Source organism: Xenopus tropicalis, chromosome 5, assembly GCF_000004195.4.
Source record: "Xenopus tropicalis strain Nigerian chromosome 5, UCB_Xtro_10.0, whole genome shotgun sequence".
In the NCBI taxonomy this organism is placed as follows: Eukaryota; Metazoa; Chordata; class Amphibia; order Anura; family Pipidae; genus Xenopus; species Xenopus tropicalis.
In genome coordinates, this window is record NC_030681.2 from 9,410,932 (window position 1) to 9,432,537 (window position 21,606).

General features: G+C 44.8%; 1 protein-coding gene and 1 long non-coding RNA gene across 3 annotated transcripts in view; one reads left to right on the forward strand and one right to left on the reverse strand.

Annotated features, from left to right (window-relative positions):
• Nucleotides 1-17,285, forward strand: part of tlr5 (toll-like receptor 5) — an 89,336-nt gene extending 72,051 nt beyond the window's left edge. The window contains exons 4-9 of one of the 2 annotated variants that reach the window (XM_031901790.1): nucleotides 1,828-2,007; nucleotides 2,367-2,555; nucleotides 11,491-11,682; nucleotides 12,425-12,569; nucleotides 13,686-14,056; nucleotides 15,855-17,285. In XM_031901790.1, coding sequence (XP_031757650.1) covers nucleotides 1,828-2,007; nucleotides 2,367-2,555; nucleotides 11,491-11,682; nucleotides 12,425-12,569; nucleotides 13,686-14,056; nucleotides 15,855-15,883 — 1,106 coding nt within the window. In that variant the 3' untranslated portion in view covers nucleotides 15,884-17,285. 2 annotated transcript variants of the gene reach the window in all.
• A 1,741-nt stretch (nucleotides 17,286-19,026) lies between these two features.
• Nucleotides 19,027-19,792, reverse strand: LOC116410901. The gene is made up of 2 exons (XR_004222723.1): nucleotides 19,722-19,792; nucleotides 19,027-19,286 (listed from the first exon to the last, which is right to left on the reverse strand). It is a non-coding gene; the product is annotated as an uncharacterized LOC116410901 (long non-coding RNA).
• Between the last annotated feature and the right edge of the window lie 1,814 nt (nucleotides 19,793-21,606).

The window sequence follows — 21,606 nt, forward strand, 5'->3', positions numbered from 1 at the left end:
TGAGTGGGTGCTTGGGTAAGGTAACTATGGGTAGAATGTTGGGCAGTGAGTGGGCGCTTGGGTAAGGTAACTATGAGTAGAATGTTGGGCAGTGAGTGGGCGCTTGGGTAAGGTAACTATGGGTAGAATGTTGGGCAGTGAGTGGGCGCTTGGGTAAGGTAACTATGGGTAGAATGTTGGGCAGTGAGTGGGCGCTTGGGTAAGGTAACTATGGGTAGAATGTTGGGCAGTGAGTGGGCGCTTGGGTAAGGTAACTATGGGTAGAATGTTGGGCAGTGAGTGGGCGCTTGGGTAAGGTAACTATGGGTAGAATGTTGGGCAGTGAGTGGGCGCTTGGGTAAGGTAACTATGGGTAGAATGTTGGGCAGTGAGTGGGCGCTTGGGTAAGGTAACTATGGGTAGAATGTTGGGCAGTGAGTGGGCACTTGGGTAAGGTAACTATGGGTAGAATGTTGGGCAGTGAGAGCTTTGGGTGGCTATAGGGCTGCCGTACATCACAATATAATATAATAGGGACCTCTCTATAGAAATTAAATCTCATCAGCTGCCAATGAGCAGCCGCAATAACAAAGGAGGTCTCTGCAATAAATCTTTATGGGGGCATTAAATGCAGGTAACGTGAGGCAGAGAGCCCAATGTGCTGTGCAGCCCCAGCCGCTCCATCACAACCGCAAATTAAATAACAAAACACAGAGAAGTTTTCTGTATAAATGAAGCATCTGATTACTTGTCATTCCGAGTCGGGGGGCCCCCATTTACTCCCTGCGTGGGGGGCTCCTCTGTTCCCCGGCTCCCCAGTCACACAACAAGCTCATTTTAATCATTTCAGTTTCACACGTTTCTCTATAAGTTTATTTGGCTGAATCCGCTGTGGGGCAATTACCTCTGGCGAGCGGGGGGGGGGGGGGGGGTACAGTAATAGCCCGGCTATTAAACCCACAAACTTCTCAGTCATTTTCATAACGACGTCTTGAGATGTTTGCAAATAAAAAGAAAATTATTTTCCTGTTAATGCGCTTGAAAACTGAGTCTGTTGGGGATTTGTTGGCTCTTTTGCATTCAGGTAGGAACCAAACGAATCCATAATTTCTGTACAAATTCTGAAATTCCGTCTTAACCCCCAGTTTCACTGTCGCCGTGACACTTGGCTAATGGAAAATTGGGTAGAGGAGGGAGTTCTGATATCCTTATCATTTACAGTAGGGGGTACATTATCCCTTATAATACATGAGTGATACTCAGAGTTCCCTGTATAACTCAGCCTGCAGCCTTGTGCCTTTATATGGGGGGCACAGAACCCCTCAGTGACTGCTAATATCCTTATCATTTACAGTAGGGGGTACATTATCCCTTATAATACATGAGTGATACTCAGAGTTCCCTGTATAACTCAGCCTGCAGCCTTGTGCCTTTATATGGGCACAGAACCCCTCAGTGACTGCTAATATCCTTATCATTTACAGTAGGGGGTACATTATCCCTTATAATACATGAGTGATACTCAGAGTTCCCTGTATAACTCAGCCTGCAGCCTTGTGCCTTTATATGGGGGGCACAGAACCCCTCAGTGACTGCTAATATCCTTATCATTTACAGTAGGGGGTACATTATCCCTTATAATACATGAGTGATACTCAGAGTTCCCTGTATAACTCAGCCTGCAGCCTTGTGCCTTTATATGGGCACAGAACCCCTCAGTGACTGCTAATATCCTTATCATTTACAGAAGGGGGTACATTATCCCTTATAATACATGAGTGATACTATATAAGGATGTTACGTATGAGTGATAGTGGCAATAACAAAGGAACATGTTTGTGCTTACAGTCACAGATTGCCTCGCCCCGTACGTGGAGGACGCCGATATACTTAACAAGACCTACAAGACGGGGGACAAGCTGATAATGAGCTGCCGTGATGGATTTCAGACTCGTTACCCAGACTTGGACAACATGGCGTCCATATGTCAGGATGATGGAACGTGGGACAATCTCGCCATGTGCCAAGGTTCAGTACCAAGTCAGATCCTATTGGCACAGATAAGTGCAGCTGGATAGGTGCTATTAACCCCTTCCTACACCCCCATGCATCCCTGATAGTCTAGCCAATGGATTCATCACATAGTAGGGCCCAGAGGAACACAGTTAATATTTGAACCTGTGCCGCTTTGCTAAAGGGCCCCTGCCTGGGCACATATAAAGGAGGGAAAGACATATATATATATATACACATACATATGATATACATTAGGGTGTTCATCCCTTCACAGCCCATATTTATAAACAGGGCACCTAATACAATAAATGAATATTTCCCGCTAGTTCAGGATGGAGCTATCCCCAACGCTGCCCGTTTGTTCCTTGCAGGCTGCCTGAGACCGCTGGTTCAGCCCCACAGTTACATTAACATCTCGGAGTTTGATTTCTCCTTCCCGGTGGGCCGAGTGGTCTATTACCAGTGTTTCCCCGGCTACAAGCTGGAAGGGGCCGAGTACATCGAGTGTATGTACAACCTCATCTGGTCGGCGGAACCTCCCCGGTGCCTCGATGTGGAAGGTTAGTATATAATAAAAGGCGCTATGTTTGCCCAGGAGCAGTAACCAATAGGATGTTTGCTTTAAACATATGTCCATTAAATTCTGCCTGCTGATTGGCTGCTATAGGTGACTTTTGACATTCCCTGATACCCTCTCTGCATATAACGTAATGACCTATACATACCAGGTTGGCCAGTCATGCCTTGTCAGTAGCATTTATACAGGGGCCCAATGTTGCACTTGTGCCTGACCAGCAGAATTTGGACCCAGTGGGATATATACAGTATGTATCCATGGATGAAATCTGGTTAAAAAAAATGGCTACATTATGGGCAAAACATGGCACGGTTTTCAGCCTTTGGAAATTTCCCCCTTAATGCCGTTAGTTAATAAGGCCCACATCTTCAGAGTTCAATGTTCTGTTAGGGCCTCTGTTTACTTGTAATGTCAGGGCCTATTTTGAAGTATTTTGCACAAGATCTATCTGTATGGGTGCAAACCCCATTTGGTTTGGTGCTAGTTGTGCTGGTGATGTGGGAATGACAGGATTTGTACCATTAGTAACAGCATTTGCACTTGTTTCACTGAGAGCAGTTATTGGCACACAGTGGAAATTCAGGTCTCCCTTGAACCAAAATGTACCTTGCCTTGTGCCCTGTTGTGCCTTGTTGTGCCCTGTTGTGCCTTGTTGTGCCCTGTTGTGTCCTGTTGTGCCCTGTTGTGCCTTGTTGTGCCCTGTTGTGCCTTGTTGTGCCCTGTTGTGCCCTGTTGTGCCTTGTTGTGCCCTGTTGTGCCTTGTTGTGCCCTGTTGTGTCCTGTTGTGCCCTGTTGTGCCTTGTTGTGCCCTGTTGTGCCTTGTTGTGCCCTGTTGTGCCCTGTTGTGCCTTGTTGTGCCCTGTTGTGCCTTGTTGTGCCCTGTTGTGCCTTGTTGTGCCAAGCTTGCCCAAGCAGCACCTCGGCATATGGCATATAAATTAAGGAGCCAGAGTAGGTGCAACTATTTTATTATATTGCATTTGCATGCCTTCCTCTCATAAAGTGTCTGACAAGACCCCGTAGTGGGATCAGCTTAAATAAGCCCAAAAGCTCAGTGCCTGAGAGGTGTTATCACTAAGGCACACTGGGTATCTTAAAGAAACAGTAACAACAAAAAATGAAAATGAACAAAGTAGTTAAAGTATAATGTACTATTGCCCTGCACTAGTAAAAGTTGTGAGTTTATTTCAGAAAGACTAGTATTTCATTTTTCGGTGTTACTGTTCCTTTAATCACCATTACTTAGTAGTGATGTTACGTAGCAATCGCATTGAGAGCAGTTGGAAGTGACCCCGCGCCAATCTTCTGAGGTTCCACGTGCCTTATGTGCAATGTGCCCCATAGATCACAGGGAGTCAGCGGGCTGTCGGGCAGTGGGGCCCACCAGTATTTCTCCCAGTGTCTTGCTGGTCTAATTGGACCCTGCTGCATTATAGATCTAACTAGGAGAATGACTGGAATACTCATATAAGGCCTTCAGCCTGCCTCCTCCCAACCCCACAATCCCCTGCTGCACACGTGATGTCAATAAGGAAAGGAACATCCCAGTGCAATGCATTGTGGGTTATGTAGTTCCTGCATGCTGCCTGTAAGCTGTGGGAAGTTGTTACAATTTGTAACATCAGTGTTTTAGTCCCTCCTCCCCTGCCAGGATTCCAAATGATGCAAAAAGAGAGGAACAGTTTTGCAGCTGGATTTCAGCATATAAAATGGTATTTATTCCTACTGTTTGAAGGAACAGATTACAGGGATGGGGATATTAGGGGTTTCTGTGTTGTTCATCCCTATGATGTTTTTCTGTCCTGTAAATCTCTGTATATTGTCTGAACCCCCCGCTGATACAGTTTCTTGGATCAATGTTTTATTCACAGCCCTGTTTTGCCGAGCAAAATATCCATTGTGTTGGGAATCTGACAGCAGAATGTACTGGTAATTACAGCAATCACACTGAATGGCAAAGGCTCTTCGCTTCGGTACCGGCACAATGGGTCACTGCAGTCTCCTTGTTCTGGCACAACACTGGGGCCCCTGTAGGTCCGACTCCAGCGCATGTTTGTCCTTCACGCGCCCTTTGCTGCCGGAACGGCACCACAATCGATACTTTATTAGGCCCATAATGCTGAAGGCGTTTTGCTCCAAAGATCTGTATATTTTTAGACCATTGGGGAAGACTGACCGGCAGCAGAATAATGGGCTGTAAATGGCAATAACTTTATATATAGAAACCTGCATGGAGGGAAGGTCGGGCATCTTCTCACAGGAGCCCACAGTGGGTATATTGTCTCAGGGGTCAAAGCATTGAATCATTTTGATGGCTGTGTGCAGGGATCAGATATCTACATGTCTTTCTTGATGGATTGAGTAAACGCAGTAGTCGGTGTATTTGCGGCTCCCCCAGTTCTCCGGTGCTCGGCTCTTTGTGGGTGCACAGCCAGACATATGCCGTGACAGGAGGAGGCAGATGCAGATAATTACTGCAGATAAACGGGTTTATTGTTGAGCACTTTGAGCAGAATATACATGTTTCCCCATAGCCACAGATACATTGAGCTCGTATAACCGGCCAAATTCAATCTGCAATGCAGCTGGGTCTGTGTGTATTTATAATGGCTCAGCCTGGCCAATGTACGGTGCAGCTGTGTTACCGCTTCCCCCGGCCAAATAGAATCCGGAGTGTAACTCAGGCTTTGCACCTTAATAGCTGCTCTAATTCTGGCTATAAACTCTCTATAAGCTGCCATCAGAATATTATAGTTCAGCCCACTCAGGTCTGTACTGGGATACAAAATAGGCCCTGGCATTTCAAGTACCCAGAGGCCCAAACAGCCCCCCCAGCCCAATAAATAGTGACTGTCTGTGGCACCTTACAGCCCCCCTGGCATTTCCAGTACCCAGAGGCACAAACAGCCCCCCCAGCCCAATAAATAGTGACTGTCTGTGGCACCTTACAGCCCCCCTGGCATTCCCAGTACCCAGAGGCACAAACAGCCCCCCCAGCCCAATAAATAGTGACTGTCTGTGGCACCTTACAGCCCCCCTGGCATTCCCAGTACCCAGAGGCACAAACAGCCCCCCCAGCCCAATAAATAGTGACTGTCTGTGGCACCTTACAGCCCCCCTGGCATTCCCAGTACCCAGAGGCACAAACAGCCCCCCCCCCCAGCCCAATAAATAGTGACTGTCTGTGGCACCTTACAGCCCCCCTGGCATTCCCAGTACCCAGAGGCACAAACAGCTCCCCCCCAGCCCAATAAATAGTGACTGCCTGTGGCACCTTACAGCCCCCCTGGCATTCCCAGTACCCAGAGGCACAAACATCCCCCCCAGCCCAATAAATAGTGACTGTCTGTGGCACCTTACAGCCCCCCTGGCATTCCCAGTACCCAGAGGCACAAACAGCCCCCCCAGCCCAATAAATAGTGACTGTCTGTGGCACCTTACAGCAGCCCTCTGGCATTTGCCTGAACCCACAGATTGCCTGGCCCTGTCTTCTGCCATTCATCATAGTTTTCTAGTCAGACTGCCACTTAAGGTTCCTCCCACTAGTGGATGCTATCGGAGTGTTCTAGTCTGGCCCACTTAAACGGAAGGCTCCAAAAGGGCAAATGCAATAAAAGGTGCAATATTGGCTGTGGGGGCCTTGGGCTGGTACAGAAGCCAAAAACATAATGTACAACATTTCTAGCCTTTAGCTAAGCTTTAGTTCTCCTTTAATGGGCAATATCCGCCAGTTCTAGGTTTGGCTACCCTCTGTCTGGGATTTTCATTAATATCTGTAAACCCTTTAGTTCTCTGTCCCTTCCTAATAACGTTCCTTTGCTTTATTGTTTTATTTCTTACACAGAGCAAAACCAAAGAAAGCAATTTTGTCCCCTTTCCCTGCCCCCCCGCCCCATACAAACACAATGGGGAGTGATTAGATTGCGCCCCCCCATACAAACACAATGGGGAGTGATTAGATTGCGCCCCAGTAATGCAGTTACTCTGACATTTATTCTCCAAAAAAACAATCCACGCGGATCAATGGCAAGCAGCCTCCCTAATATTAAATTGACCGGATTTGTGCTGTGCCGGGGAATTCTCTCAGCTTAACTCCGGCCTTCCCTGTACCAAACACTCAGTGTAACGCTCCTGTATTGCACATAAAGCCGGGCTAGTTGGCGGCATTTCCATATAAATAGGGAGCCCTCAGCTCGCCGCCGAGTAATTGCATCTGAAGGGCGACAACAATCGCTGCCCCCGGCTAGAGCCTCGCCGTATAATACCTGCCTTCAGCCTCCCGTCTCACCGCTCCTTACCCATCAGCCTATAAAGTGCCATAAATATTTACAAATATTTCATTCTCTATTATTTTGGGTTGTTGTTAAGAAATATATATTAATGTTGTCGGCTGAAAGGAGTGCCGCGGCTAATGTATTCCTATTGTGGTTACCAGGGGCAATATGAATAAAAATGAGCCGGAGCCTTATTATATACATACAATATTGTTTAATGCACCAGAAAGGCTCATTCTCATCCGTACGGCAGGCGTTGTGCCGCTGTAATGTGCTGAATTCATTTCCCGCCTCTTGTCGATTCTTATTTTCTGTGCAAATGGAGGGTATTTGTTGGGAGCCGCTTTATTTTAGCTCTGAGCTAATGGTATTGATATACAGCGCTGTGTAGGGGAGGGAAGGGGCCGGAGAGAGAAAGCAGTCCATCAAGTTCAACCCTTCCAAGTGTGGACCCCATTGGCCCACACAACAATCCACCCCAGGGTGGTCCAACTGGAAGCCCTCCAAGCCCTCTGCTTGCCTCTGGGCTTCATACTCACTGGTACAATCTGGCCCTCCAGCATGTAGTGTATCACGGTGGGCCCTGACTCTAATGGGCCCTGCTACCTGGCCACTTGGCAGTAGCCCCTAGCCGCCACCTATCTCCACTCCGCTGCCGTGCATTTCCCTAAGCCCCGCCCCCTGTTCCCCTGCGGATCTGGCTGGCTACTTTGTGACTCAAATAAAATGTAACAGTAGTCGCCTGTCCCTCAGCCTGCATCCTCCCAATCCCACAATCCCCTGCTGCACACGTGATGTCAATAAGGAAAGGAACATCACAGTGCAATGCATTGTGGGCAGGGTCGGACAGGGGTGTGGAGGGCCCACTGGGTCCCGTGCCCATAGCCTCCCCCCCAAGGGCCCCCCTCGCAGGGCCCCCCACCTGACGTCCTTCCCCGAGCGTGTAAATTTAGAGCATCGGGGCAGGAGCGGTCGGGCAGGGGGAGCGCCGCAAGGGTCGGGTCTGGGCCGCCGGGGCCCACCGGGATTTTTCCCAGTGTCCCGGCGGCCCAGTTTGACCCTGATTGTGGGTTATGTTGTTACTGCATGCTGTCTGTAAGCTGTGGAGAAGTGGTTACATCAGTGTTTTAGTCCCTCCTCCCCTGCCAGGATTTCAAATGATGCAGAAAGAGAAGAACAGTTTTGCAGCTGGATTTCAGCATATAAACATGGTATTTATTCCTACCTTTTGAAGGAACAGATTACAGGGATAGGGGTATTAGGGGTTTCTGTGTTGTGTGGGGCTCTTTAACACATTTTGGTTCAGAAGGCAGACTTCCCCTTTAAAAAGAAACAAGTCTATATCTCTATTAACACCGGCTCAATACCGAGACGCCGATGCAATTCCTCATATGAATGAATCAGCGGAAATCTATTTCCTGCACATATGAATATAAATTGGATCAATTCAGGAAAAATCAAAGTGCAAATACATGCAAATCCGCGGAAAAGATGCGCCGATCCATTCAGTCAGCGCTGCCAGCTCTGTTATTACTCTCAGCCGGAATTACTGTGCATACGGCAGACCAGCGTCGGGTTGTACAGTGCGGCAAAGCCCCGAGACAGAGGGGGTATTTCCTTGGCATAAGTGGGTATAATTGGCACTTTATTGTTCTAATTCACTGATATATATATATATATACTTATAGAATGCGGATAGTTGGTGTATAGCTATTGCACTAACTACTGGTTTCACTTTACACTGTATTATTCTTGGTTCTATAGACAAATTGGAAGAGGGGGTATTTAATCTGTACTTCCCCTGTACAGAGAATATCTCTTTATCCGTAATTCTGAGACAGTGGCAGCGAGTAGGGGAAGGAATACGAGCTCAGTATTTGTTTTAAACATATATTTCTGGTGCTTAGAGAAGAATAGAAGGGGGTGGGTGTAATCCATTAGCACTTTATAATAAAAAAGAAAACTAGTGGAATGCATTTGAATACAAGCCTCTAACATTTGGCTCAATTTATACATAAGTGTGTATTGTTTGTCTGGAAAAAAGATGATATTGAGCCTTAAGGTGACCATACCTGGGCTAATAAAAGCTGCTGACGGTCTGAATTGGTAGTTTATGGGGCCCTCAGACAGGCCTACCTGACCAAATATTGGGCAAATGTCATTCAGGCAACATATAAACCAGTGCAGTCTGCATCAGATTTGATTCATAATAGCCCTATAGCATCAGCAGATATAACCTCACTTTGTGCTAATGTTTTGATGATTTCCCATGATCCCTAAGCTATGCTTCATACTTACAATGCAGAGCCCACTGAGCACGTGCAGTGCCACTGACACACAAAAGATGGCCTAACAAGATGGGGAGCTGCTGGGGGCAACTTTAAAGACCTGAATCATTACTGTTATAGGGCTGCTGAACCTCTGGGCTAGTACAGTAATGTCAGACTTAAGGCTTTAATACTCTTTTAAGTTCTTGAACAAGCAGAATATCCAAGGCTATTGTGATACTAATATCTACAGTTAGTACTAGTGGGTGTATATATAGTTTATGTATGTGAGTGTATAGATTGGTAAGTATAGGGCAGGGATCCCCAACCAGTGGCTCGGGGGTAACATGCTGCTCCCCAACCCCTTGGGTGTTGCTCTCAGTGCCCCCAAACCAGGGAGTTATTTTTGAATTCCTGACTTGGGGGCAAGTTTTGGTTGAATAAAAACAAGATTTCCTACCAAATAAAGCCCCTGTAAGCTGATAGGGTGCATAGAGGCCCCTAATAGCCAATCACAGCCCGAGTAACAAAGGTTGGGGATCTCAGGTATAGGGTGTGGGTGCTGGGTTTACTTGGAAGGGTTGAACTTGATGGACTCTGGTCTTTTTTCCACCCTATGTAACTATGTAACTATGTAAGGGATATTCCATAATAATATCTATTCTGTAACAATCTATTCCATTTCTTTATATTCAGAACATAACAGGGTCACTGATGGGGAACCGAATTATTCTCCGATGTTTTTCTTTTTTCCCCCCAAACCGTTACCCCCCCATCTTTCCATTTTTCTACCCTGTCTATGAGATCATTAGCGCAGGCATGGAACTGGCACAAACAGGCCTCGTTACAAACATTTCTTGTATTCTGTCAACAGCTTGGGAAGATGAGAAGCACCTTGGCGTTGGGGGGGGGGGCGTTATGGGAGGGATTGGGGGAGTAGGGCCGGATTACACATGTCGTGTAAAATGATCACATTATGAGCTGAAGCCGTTTCATGTTGAGGAGAGGAGCCCACGCGGCTGTGGCGGCGGCACATCATTAGCCGGAACGGCTCCGGCATCGGAGCTTCTGCTCACGTCTAGTAAACAAGCTGTTCCGCCCAGGGAACAAAACAAGCTAATGGCACGGGCCTCTTTAATATTTAAACATACATGATTTCATATACAAAGATGCAGATGAGCTTAAAAAGAAAACTCGGAGCAGAAAGTATAAATATTTCAACAGTCCTTTCACTTTTTATTCCATAGGAAGATTCCTCCGTCAGAGCACGAAAAGCAGCGACACTCTGCGTCTCTCAGTAACACAATTGTGTTGATACAAATAGTTACAGGGGTTTTAGGGGCAGATTTCTGTAAATGCAACAATAATTGAATAGACTGTAATCATAAATAGCTACAGCCCAAGAGTGTAATTACTGACTATGGAGCTGTGATCACAGTCTATGAAGTTATTGTTGCTCTTTACTGGGGGAGTAAAATGATAGGATGGGGAAAGTGGAAAACACTCACACAAATGTTGGCATTTCATAATGGGATCAATATTTAATTACCCCCCCCCCCCCAAGCAAACTGTAGAATAATCTGGCGGTGATTTATCAGTAAATGCCAAGTGCACATTAGGTTGCCATGGTTATAAAACTACCCCTCTCTGCCTCCCCACATATAGACATTTGCCCCCAGTATAATAATAATAATGACTAGTGATGAGCGAATCTGTCCTGTTTCGCTTCGCCGAAAAATTCGAACCGGCGAAAATGTTGCGTGTCAAAAAAAATTGTCGCCCGCGGCTATTATTTCGTCGGGCGCCTGTTATTTCATCGCCCGCGCCTTTTATTTCATTGCGCGGATATTATTTTGTCGTCCGTGGCTATTATTTCGTCGCGCGCCTGTTATTTCATCGCCCGCGCCTTTTATTTCATTGCGCGGATATTATTTTGTCGTCCGTGGCTATTATTTTGTCACCTGTGAAAATTTATTGACGCACAGCGAATTTTTCCGTTGCTAATTTTTTCATCCTTTTCGCGAAACAACACGCCAATGGCGAAACACGGAAATTCGCCGCAAATCCATGCCTTGCAAAACATTTTGCCCATCACTAATAATGACGACAAGCAGCAAAACGGTCATTGCGGGTAATACAGATTAAGGATATAATGTGCTACAGTTGCTATTGGTTGCTGGGCAAGTGCTGACTTTTCTATTATTGCTGTTGGCTACACCACAGGGGGAAACTGTGCCATGGTTACTCTTGGTGACAGTTGTATGCAAAGGGGTATCTCATATGGCCCTGACTCCCTGCCCCAATGTAAATATTGCAACAAACTGTCATATATTAATATAATGCTTCCAATGTGATATTTTTCATTTGCTCCTATTAGTCTGCCCACTTCCTCCCATGGTGACCCACGGAGACTACACGTGCCACCCCCAGCCCTGCGACCGATACAACCACGGAACAGTCATTGAGTTTTTCTGTGACCCGGGATACACCCTGGCCAACGATTACAAGTACTTCACATGCCAGTCTGGGGAATGGTTCCCCTCTTACCCCGTCATGTGCATCAAAACAGGTTGGTGCTTATTGTGTAACTTGACATGTTCCAGTTGCTTCCATGCTTTATTTCTGGTATATCTGGTGGTATGTACACAAAATCTTCGTTTAAGTTGGCCATACACCTTACAATAACGATCAGGAAAGATCGTTATTGTAAGTTGTTTGGCCACCTTTAGAAATCCAAGTCTGGCTTGGGACTCCTCCAGTTACATGGGAGTAGGAGAAACAATAGGTTAGCTGGAAGCAGTTCTAATGTGTAGCGCCGGCTGAAAGCTCAGACTCAGGCACACTTTACTGCTGCGCTACAAGTTGGAGTGATATCCCCTCACCCCCAGCAGCCGATCAGCAGAACAATGGGAAGGGAGCAAGACAGCAGCTCCCAGTAGGTATCAGAATAGCACTCAATAGTAAGAAATCCAAGTCTGGCTTGGGACTCCTCCAGTTACATGGGAGTAGGAGAAACAATAGGTTAGCTGAAAGCAGTTCTAATGTGTAGCGCTGGCTGAAAGCTCAGACTCAGGCACAAGGCACTGAGATGGCGCCTACACACCAATATTACAGCTACAAATACATTTGTTGGTACAAGAATAAAAGGTTAAATGGCAGAGGGAATTATTTGCTGTGTAACAGTGTCATTTAGAAATAAATAGTACCCCATGGTGAAAGCTCTATTTATTGGCTCAGTGCCACAATACACTCCCTGATAGTGTAGAGCCGCCCCTCTCTGTAGAACCAATCAGTTTCTTATTTTCACACAGAGGCATCATGGCCGAACACAGAGGATACCCTGCTCACCACGTGGAAGATAGTAGCCTTCACGGCTAGCACGGTGCTGCTGGTGCTGCTGCTCGTCATTATCGCCCGGAGCTTTCAGACTAAGTTCAAGACTCATTTCCTTCCAAGGTTCGTGAGATTCACATAAAGTTTTAATCAAACCATAGAGAATAAATGACTGTATAAAGCAAAGCATCAAAAGGCCGGGCACATTAGGGAAGCAAAGTATACAACTTAATGAATCAATTACCAGCCCCAAGGAAACAACACAGTCATCAGCCTTTTATATAGAGCTGTGGTTATAATGCTCTTACAGGTAGCAATCAGGAAGAAAGTCTTTCAGTTACAGTAATATGGTCTGAGCAACGGAATACAGGACATTATAGGTATATTACTAGAACACACAGCCTCCCTATAAAGAGAGATACCATAAAACTATGGCAGCATAGGGATTCCCCTGTACTAAGCACAATTCAGCAGGAACAGCCCCCCAAGTTTGCTCATAGCCTGTACAGAGAGATACCATAAAACTATGGCAGCATAGGGATTCCCCTGTACTAAGCACAATTCAGCAGGAACAGCCCCCTAAGTTTGCTCATAGCCTGTACAGAGAGATACCATAAAACTATGGCACATAGGGATTCCCCTGTACTAAGCACAATTCAGCAGGAACAGCCCCCTAAGTTTGCTCATAGCCTGTACAGAGAGATACCATAAAACTATGGCACATAGGGATTCCCCTGTACTAAGCACAATTCAGCAGGAACAGCCCCCTAAGTTTGCTCATTGCCTGTACAGAGAGATACCATAAAACTATGGCACATAGGGATTCCCCTGTACTAAGCACAATTCAGCAGGAACAGCCCCCTAAGTTTGCTCATAGCCTATATGGAGACATTGTAAACTCTTCTAGCATACATTGGACTATTCCATCTTACTATTTACAATTAATCAGGAAGACAGAGCTTTAAGACCCTCCAAGAAATATAATTCTGCATCAAAAATATTGAATATAATGTATGTATGTATGTACGCAGCGCTGTACAATATTATAATACACACAATAACACACAGGGAGGACAAGTGTATTTACAAGTGTAAATACAATAAATATATATAAATACACAGGGAGTAAGTGCCATGTGGTATGAGACACAGTAGGAAGGAGCTCCCTGCCCCGTAGAGCTTACACTCTACGTGTACATGGATCTTGTGCCCAATAACAGTACGTATATGATTTTACAGGAGCCCACAGGACAGCACAGGGGAGCCGGACTTTGTGGTAGTGGACGGGGTGCTGGTCATGTTACCTTCATACGATGAGGCTGTGAGCAGCGCAGTAAATATCACCCCCCCGGGCTACACGCCCTCTGCAGGACAGAGGAGTCCCACCCCGACAGATGAATCCCACCCTCCGGCATACCCGGGGATCCCAGGGAACACTGACAGCTTGTGTGAGGAATCAGAGACCTTTGATAGTTTATTGGATTCATCAGAACTCGCCCAAACCCTACACTCAGCGTCCCTGTCCCACGTCAGAGCTGCGTCTGCAGAGAATGCGACCAATGGGGAAGCGCCATCCACCAGCCCCAGCATCGACATTGCAGATGGTAATGGTCCGTATTGTATGGGATTGTTTCTTTTTGCATGGGGATTGTAAAATAAGATGTGCACTTTGTTATGGTTTGGGCATTTCTTTGAAAAACAGTAGGATCAGTTTATAATGATATAGTAATTATAGGGCTGGAATGCAGCAATGACATTGGCCAGATAGGTAGGGGGATCTATAACCAGCATTGGATGGAAAATAATTTGGTTTTAGCAAGCAAACAGGCTGGTAACCAAGTTCAGCACCCCGAAAAATATATTTCTATATGTATAGATTCTTCTTTCCTATAATAGGCTGCTGAGTAGTTCAACAAAACACAATCTGATTGGTCACTTGGGAGGCATTAATCTGGCCATACACGTACCGATAAAGTTGTATGAAACCTAGTTTGGAATTATTTTCGGACTGTGTGTAGATTCTGAATTATTGCCCCAATCACTGTACCACGGCGATCGGTCGTTTAGTCGATGGGACAGGTTAGAAGATGTCGGTGGGATAAGGATAAACTCTGTGCAGTATTGTGTATCTGCCGATACCCTTAGGGCCCTACAATGGGAGCCACTTTGGTACCATTGGTGCCTGTAACTATTTCATGCCCAGAACCTCCTCCCATTGGTTATTTCTAGGGCTTTATCCTACAGTTTCAGGCTGAATGTGAGTTTTAGATCGTTGCATTTAAACGAACGACCGATATCCCAACATTCATCAGAAGAAGACTAAAATCTGAACGTGTATGGCCGGCTTAGAGTCTGGGGTATAGGAGTGGGAGACAGGATTTTGGCACCTTTGAAACCTCTAGGTGCATGTTTTGTCATTTGCCGCAATGCTCTGCTGTGTATTTAAATACTATTATGGGAGGTACATGATTTGGGGGTGAATTAATGGCAGAAATAAGCTCAGCACAAGCACAGGATGTACCTGATTTGCTGCGTATGGTCATACCAACACATAAGTGGTGATGTCATCAGTTATAATTGGGGCTTAATGATGTCATTTGTGTCACGTGAATCACTGAAACCTGAGCAATATGAAAAAAGTGTGGGTGAGGATATTAGAAGTCTAAAATCCACCCCCCCCCCCCCAAAAAAAACCTGATTCCTTATAATAGCAGTGCCTGCTAATATCCTTATTATTTACAGTAGGGGGTACAGTATCCCTTATAATACATGAGTGATACTCAGAGTTCCCTGTATAACTCAGCCTGCAGCCTTGTGACTTTATATGGGCACAGAACCCCTCAGTGACTGCTAATATCCTTATCATTTACAGTAGGGGGTACATTATCCATTATAACACATGAGTGATACTCAGAGTTCCCTGTATAACTCAGCCTGCAGCCTTGTGCCTTTATATGGGCACAGAACCCCTCAGTGACTGCTAATATCCTTATCATTTACAGTAGGGGGTACAGTATCCCTTATAATACATGAGTGATACTCAGAGTTCCCTGTATAACTCAGCCTGCAGCCTTGTGACTTTATATGGGCACAGAACCCCTCAGTGACTGCTAATATCCTTATCATTTACAGTAGGGGGTACATTATCCATTATAACACATGAGTGACACTCAGAGTTCCCTGTATAACTGAGCTGCCAGCTGAGCTGTACTGGGCAGCAAGGAGTTACAAATATAATGTAAGTACAGGCAATATTGTTCTTTTGAAAAACCTTGACTTGTTTCATGATAAAATAAAATTACAGGCCCTCCTGTTGCTTTGAATGTGCTCAGTCACAATACAGCAGTGTATAGAGGTGATTATTCAGTCCATTTCCATTATGAAACAGCGTGTTCTTGCCTTTTATAGAAATTCCACTGATGGACGAAGAGCCATGAAACTACAATGGAGCAAGAAGGGAAATGCGCAGAACAGAGTTCTATGGACAATCTTCCTATTTATCAGAAACCTTTCCAGTTCCTGAGTTTGTTGGTTAAACCTAGAATACAAAGGACAGAGTTCTAGGGGCCGTGTTGCCGCTGGTGACCCAACAGAAAGGATCTGTGGGGGAAAGGGGCTCATTCTTCCATATGGATAATTGTGTTGAGGATTTCACGGAAGCACGACCTGTGGAGGACACAGACTATTTTCTATATACACAGATCGCTGAGGATACAGTTCCATATTGACTGAGAGAAAACTCAGGGTCTTTGGACAGGTTTTGTTTGGTCAAGCGAAAGGGCAATACGAATGCAATTTGCTACAGGAGGTTCGCACTGTCCCCCAAATATTTACCCCCATGGGAATCAGGGCCATATAAAGAAGCTTGTGTAACATAATCATGTCATTCAGTCCTCCAAATACCCATTCCCAAACCATTAACCTCAGACAGAGCTGAAAGCTACAGGTGGGGCACCCCTTACCAAATGGCATATTGTGGGTTTATTGTGTAAAAAGTAACACAACTACTGCAGGAATCAGTTAAAACCCAACATATTTGCAAGTGTTAACGCACAGTTACATTTTATGTCACCAAATTTACAACATGGGAACAAAAAATACTAATGTTGATGGTGGTTTGCACCCCTAGTAAGTCAGTGCTTAGAAACCCCCCTTGGCACAGGTCACAGTTTGGAATCACCTTTGGTACCAACCAAAGAGTCTTTCAGTTTTGTATTGTAGGGATTTTTGCCTGCTTTTCCTTGCACTTCTGACTACAAGATCATGTTTAAGATCTACCCACAGATGTGCAAGGATGTGTAAGTCAGGGGACTATGAGGGCCACACATCCCAGCTTGCTTTCCTTTTGAGGTCTGTTTGAGATCATTTCCTTGTTGTAGGAGCCGGATCCCCTTTTCAGCTTCATGGCTGAATGTTTCACATTGGCACCCAGAATTTGCTGATATTTACTCGAATCCATTCTTCCCGCTACAGAAAGTACAGTTGTTTCAGTGCCACTGGGTGCAACTAAAACAAAATGCTTAAGGGCCGTGACAGACGGGGAGAAAAGCTGCTCCTTTTTTCTACAAATCTTTGGTAATTGTGGGCAAATAATGACATTGTTGATTTTGAAATTTAGCTCCCCTAATCTTGTGAAAAGTGTTTATTGTGCCAACAAATGAGGCAACGTTTTGGGCATAAGCCACAAATGTAACCAAATATGTAGTTGGCCAAGGGGAGCCCAAAGCTTTGCATTCAGCGACATCCACGTGCCTTTTCCAAAGGACGACATTCATAAATCCCACTGCTGAACTTGTCTTATCACTCTGCAAATAAACACCATTGTCTCATTATATTCCATCCATTGTGGGAATGCTTTCTTACCCGGAATGGTTCTAGCTGGAGAGGGGGGTCGACTGTTATTGATTGTGGGAATTGGGTAAATTGTTTCCAGCAAAACAATATTCAGAAGGGCCCATCGCAAACCATACCTGCCCCCCCCTCTCCACTGATCTTCCCTCACGTGTGCCCAGGCAGGAGAGTGGGCCAGGAGGGGGATATTCTTTGTGTTCCCCTTTGTGTTAATTGATTGGAAACATTAAGAATTAAATGTATATTTTAAATTTGTTTCCCCTACACTGCAGATTTAATCTTGAGTTGGCAGCCAGTGTCTGGCCTATTGTGTAATAAACCATGGCTTAAGGTGCCCATACACGTTAAGACAGTGTTTTTCAACCTTTTTTGGGCAAAGGCACACTTGTTTCATGAAAAAAATCACGAGGCACACCACCATTAGAAAATGTTAAAAAATTTAACTCTGTGCCCAGCAGCAGTGCCCCCCTAGTACATTGGTGCCCAGCAGCAGTGCCCCCCTAGTACATTGGTGCCAAGAGCAGTGCCCCCCTAGTACACTGGTGCCCAGCAGCAGTGCCCCCCTAGTACATTGGTGCCCAGCAGCAGTGCCCCCCTAGTACATTGGTGCCAAGAGCAGTGCCCCCCTAGTACATTGGTGCCCTGCCTACGGCACACCAGGCAACATCTCGCGGCACACTAGTGTGCCACGGAACAGTGGTTGAAAAACGCTGCGTTAAGATACGCTCGCTTGGCGTTCTTGGCTGATCTTCTCCCGATATCCCCCACCTATCGGGAAAATGTAGGCTAATTCGATTGTTTGGCCCTGGGGCCAAACGATCAAATTCTAACGGCGGCAATGGCACAGTCGGTTCAGGGATCGCATCAACAAGCCCATGCGGTCCCCGATCCGACTGAATCTTTTAACCTGTCCGATCGATAACTGCCCAATTTCAGGCCAGATATCAGTCAGGTATGGCCGTCGGTAGTGCCCATACACAGGCCAATAAGCTGCCAAATCAGTCTAAAGGTGGCCATACACGTGGCGATCCGACGATGTTTCGTACGACCATCGGTCGCACGAAACATCGTAAGATCCGCCACACACCATTCAGGGCTGAATCGGCAGGTAAGGAGGTAGAAACAATAGGATTTCTACCTCCTTCTGCCGATTCAGCTCTGAAGGGAGAATTTTGGTCAGGCGCCTTCTATGGCGCCCGATCAAAATTTTCAAACTTGTCCGATCGGCGAGTCGTCCGATATCGGCAGCTTCCTGCGATATCGGTCGACTCGCCGACATGCCATACACGCACCGATTATCGTACGAAACGAGGTTTCGTACGATAATATCGGTGCGTGTATGGCCACCTTAAGGGACCCATATCAGCAGCTACAATCGGCCCGTGTATGGGGACCTTTAGTGATAAAGGGTCTTATCTCCATATTTGTGTCTAGTGAATTGACAGACACTGTTATCCTCCAATAAGGAAAGCTTATACACAGGCTGAAATAACTCCCTCTTCTGACCAATTAATAAAAGTGGTAAAATGTTTGCTGTGATTTACTAAGCCATAACATCTCTCAAGTATGGGTGTTCTTTTTATATAACTATATAACAATGCCACATGAATGCTCACTGGGACACTGTAATGAGAACAAAACCAGTAGAAATGCATACTTTCAATTATAGTTGGACGATGGTTATAAGGAGATGGTTTATCCAGTGCTGTCCACTGGGGCCAGATTATTATAAAATGATCGTGTCATGGAAGAGGAGCAATAAATGTTTTCAAGGGCCACATCCAGGCCACAAGGTTCCAAGTACTGTGTGTAAAAAGGAATAAAAAAGAGTAAACTGCGCAACGTCGTCACAGGGTGTTCTGTCTGTACCTCTATTATTATTTGTGGCTGCACTGCTCCCCCTGCTGGTGTGGAATTGTATATCAAGTCTCATTCTGGTGTCGTTCCTGTCAGTGGAAGTGCTGCATAAAGGGACTTGCAGGCCTGAAGCTGGAATTTATAGCAGCCCAATTAGATGAAATATAATTAATAAATAATTAAATAAATAAATACATTAAAAAACATTTTTGGATCATGGCCTGCAAAGCAATTCTATGTCTCCAATGTTACCCCATTTTCAGAGACAATTTGCAATTGGTCTTTCTTTATTTAGATTTTTTTTCATTTTGCTGTTCTTAGATATTAAATTTATAGTATTACCTGGTTGTCAGTGGAATTACCATAGCAACCAGAGGGCAGTTTTAAAATAAAATGGAAGATAATGGGCCGTGGACCTGACAAAAGATATAAGCTATAAATAAATAAAAATGGTTTAAATGGTTTTAAAGATGTTGAGATGTACATAGATATCAGTAGAAAGAGTAACGTAAAAGGTTCACTAAAGATCAGATACTATAATATACATGTAACAAGTTAATTACTTACCCTTTAATCCAAGATTTATGATGCATAATGTAAATGTGATATCGCTGAATGTAAATGGGATCAAAATACCTGAAAAAAGAAGTAAAATAATAAGAGACGTGTATAAAAACAAGGGAGATTTATTGCTGCTACAGGAGACACATAATAAAGGCACAGACCAACCATTAAAGAAATTATAGTAAATGGTATTTAAGTAATAACCCAACCCAAAATGTTATAGGGGTGGCAGTTGTATTCATTAGTATATTGACTTCCAAGAACAAGAAACAATAAAAGACGAGGAGGGGAGATATGTGTATAGTAAAAGGTCTTTTATACCATACAACATGTACATTAGGCTCCATATATCTACCGAACAGACACCAAGCAACTACTTTAAAGAAACTTCTATGGAAATTAAAATAGGGGGAGACTTAAATACCCATTATCCAGAATGCTCGGGACCAAGGGTATTCTGGATAAGGGGTCTTTTCATAATTTGGATCTCCGTACCTTATAGTCTACTAAAAAATCAATAAAACATTAAACCCAACAGGACTGTTTTGTATCCAATAAGGGGTAATTATATCTTAGTTGGGATCAAGTACAGGTACTGTTTTATTATTACAGAGAAAAGGGGATCATTTAACCATTAAATAAACCCAATAGGGCTGTTCTGCCCCCAATAAGGGGTAATTATATCTTAGTTGGGATCAAGTACAGGTACTGTTTTATTATTACAGAGAAAAGGGGATCATTTAACCATTAAATAAACCCAATAGGGCTGTTCTGCCCCCAATAAGGGGTAATTATATCTTAGTTGGGATCAAGTACAGGTACTGTTTTATTATTACAGAGAAAAGGGAATCATTTAACCATGAAATAAACCCAATAGGGTTGTTCTGCCCCAATAAGGGGTTATTATATCTTAGTTGGGATCAAGTACAGGTACTGTTTTATGATTACAGAGAAAAGGGAATCATTTAACCATGAAATAAACCCAATAGGGCTGTTCTGCCCCAATAAGGGGTAATTATATCTTAGTTGGGATCAAGTACAGGTACTGTTTTATTATTACAGAGAAAAGGGAATCATTTAACCATGAAATAAACCCAATAGGGCTGTTCTGCCCCCAATAAGGGGTAATTATATCTTAGTTGGGATCAAGTACAGGTACTGTTTTATTATTACAGAGAAAAGGGAATCATTTAACCATTAAATAAACCCAATAGGACTGGCACTTGGCATCTGTCAGGTGACTGCAGTATTAGTCTATGGGGAGTTGTTTGGGATGAATTCACGCAAAAAGTTATTTATCATTGGTTCTAGTACAGAAATATACATTTCTATTCTGTCCACTTTATAGGTAATGGGTGAAATATAACCTCGGACTGAAGCCAAATAACTCCTTGGCTCAATACCTAGCCCAGTCCCCCGCAGTCACCACTCCCTGTAAGTTAGAATCCCCTCTGGCAGGGGATGAGTTATTCCGTGCTCTAGTTATTTCCAGGGGAACAATGGTCTCTGCGCAGCCAGAGCTCTCGCTGTTCAGCGTTGGGAGTAACGTAATCCCCTCCCAGGGGGCAAAGCACCAGAGCAGGACAGACACAGGGACCATGGGGGGGGGGGGTAATATTCCCTCCACTATTAAAGGGACATTGCCCTGACTAGTTATGGTACTTATGGTTTCAGAAATAGAACCTCTCAGGTTCTAGTGAGATGACGCTTCTCCCTCACTGACTGGAGGTTTCATTCAGAAGTTTTTTTTTTAAATAATTTAACCACTAGGGGGCACTGTCCCAGGACAGGACAATCATGGCTTCTCCCACACATGGATATATATAGAAAAATAAAGTAATGTTAACCCTTCCTATAAACAGGGTTGTTGAAGTTGTGGGAATGTTGC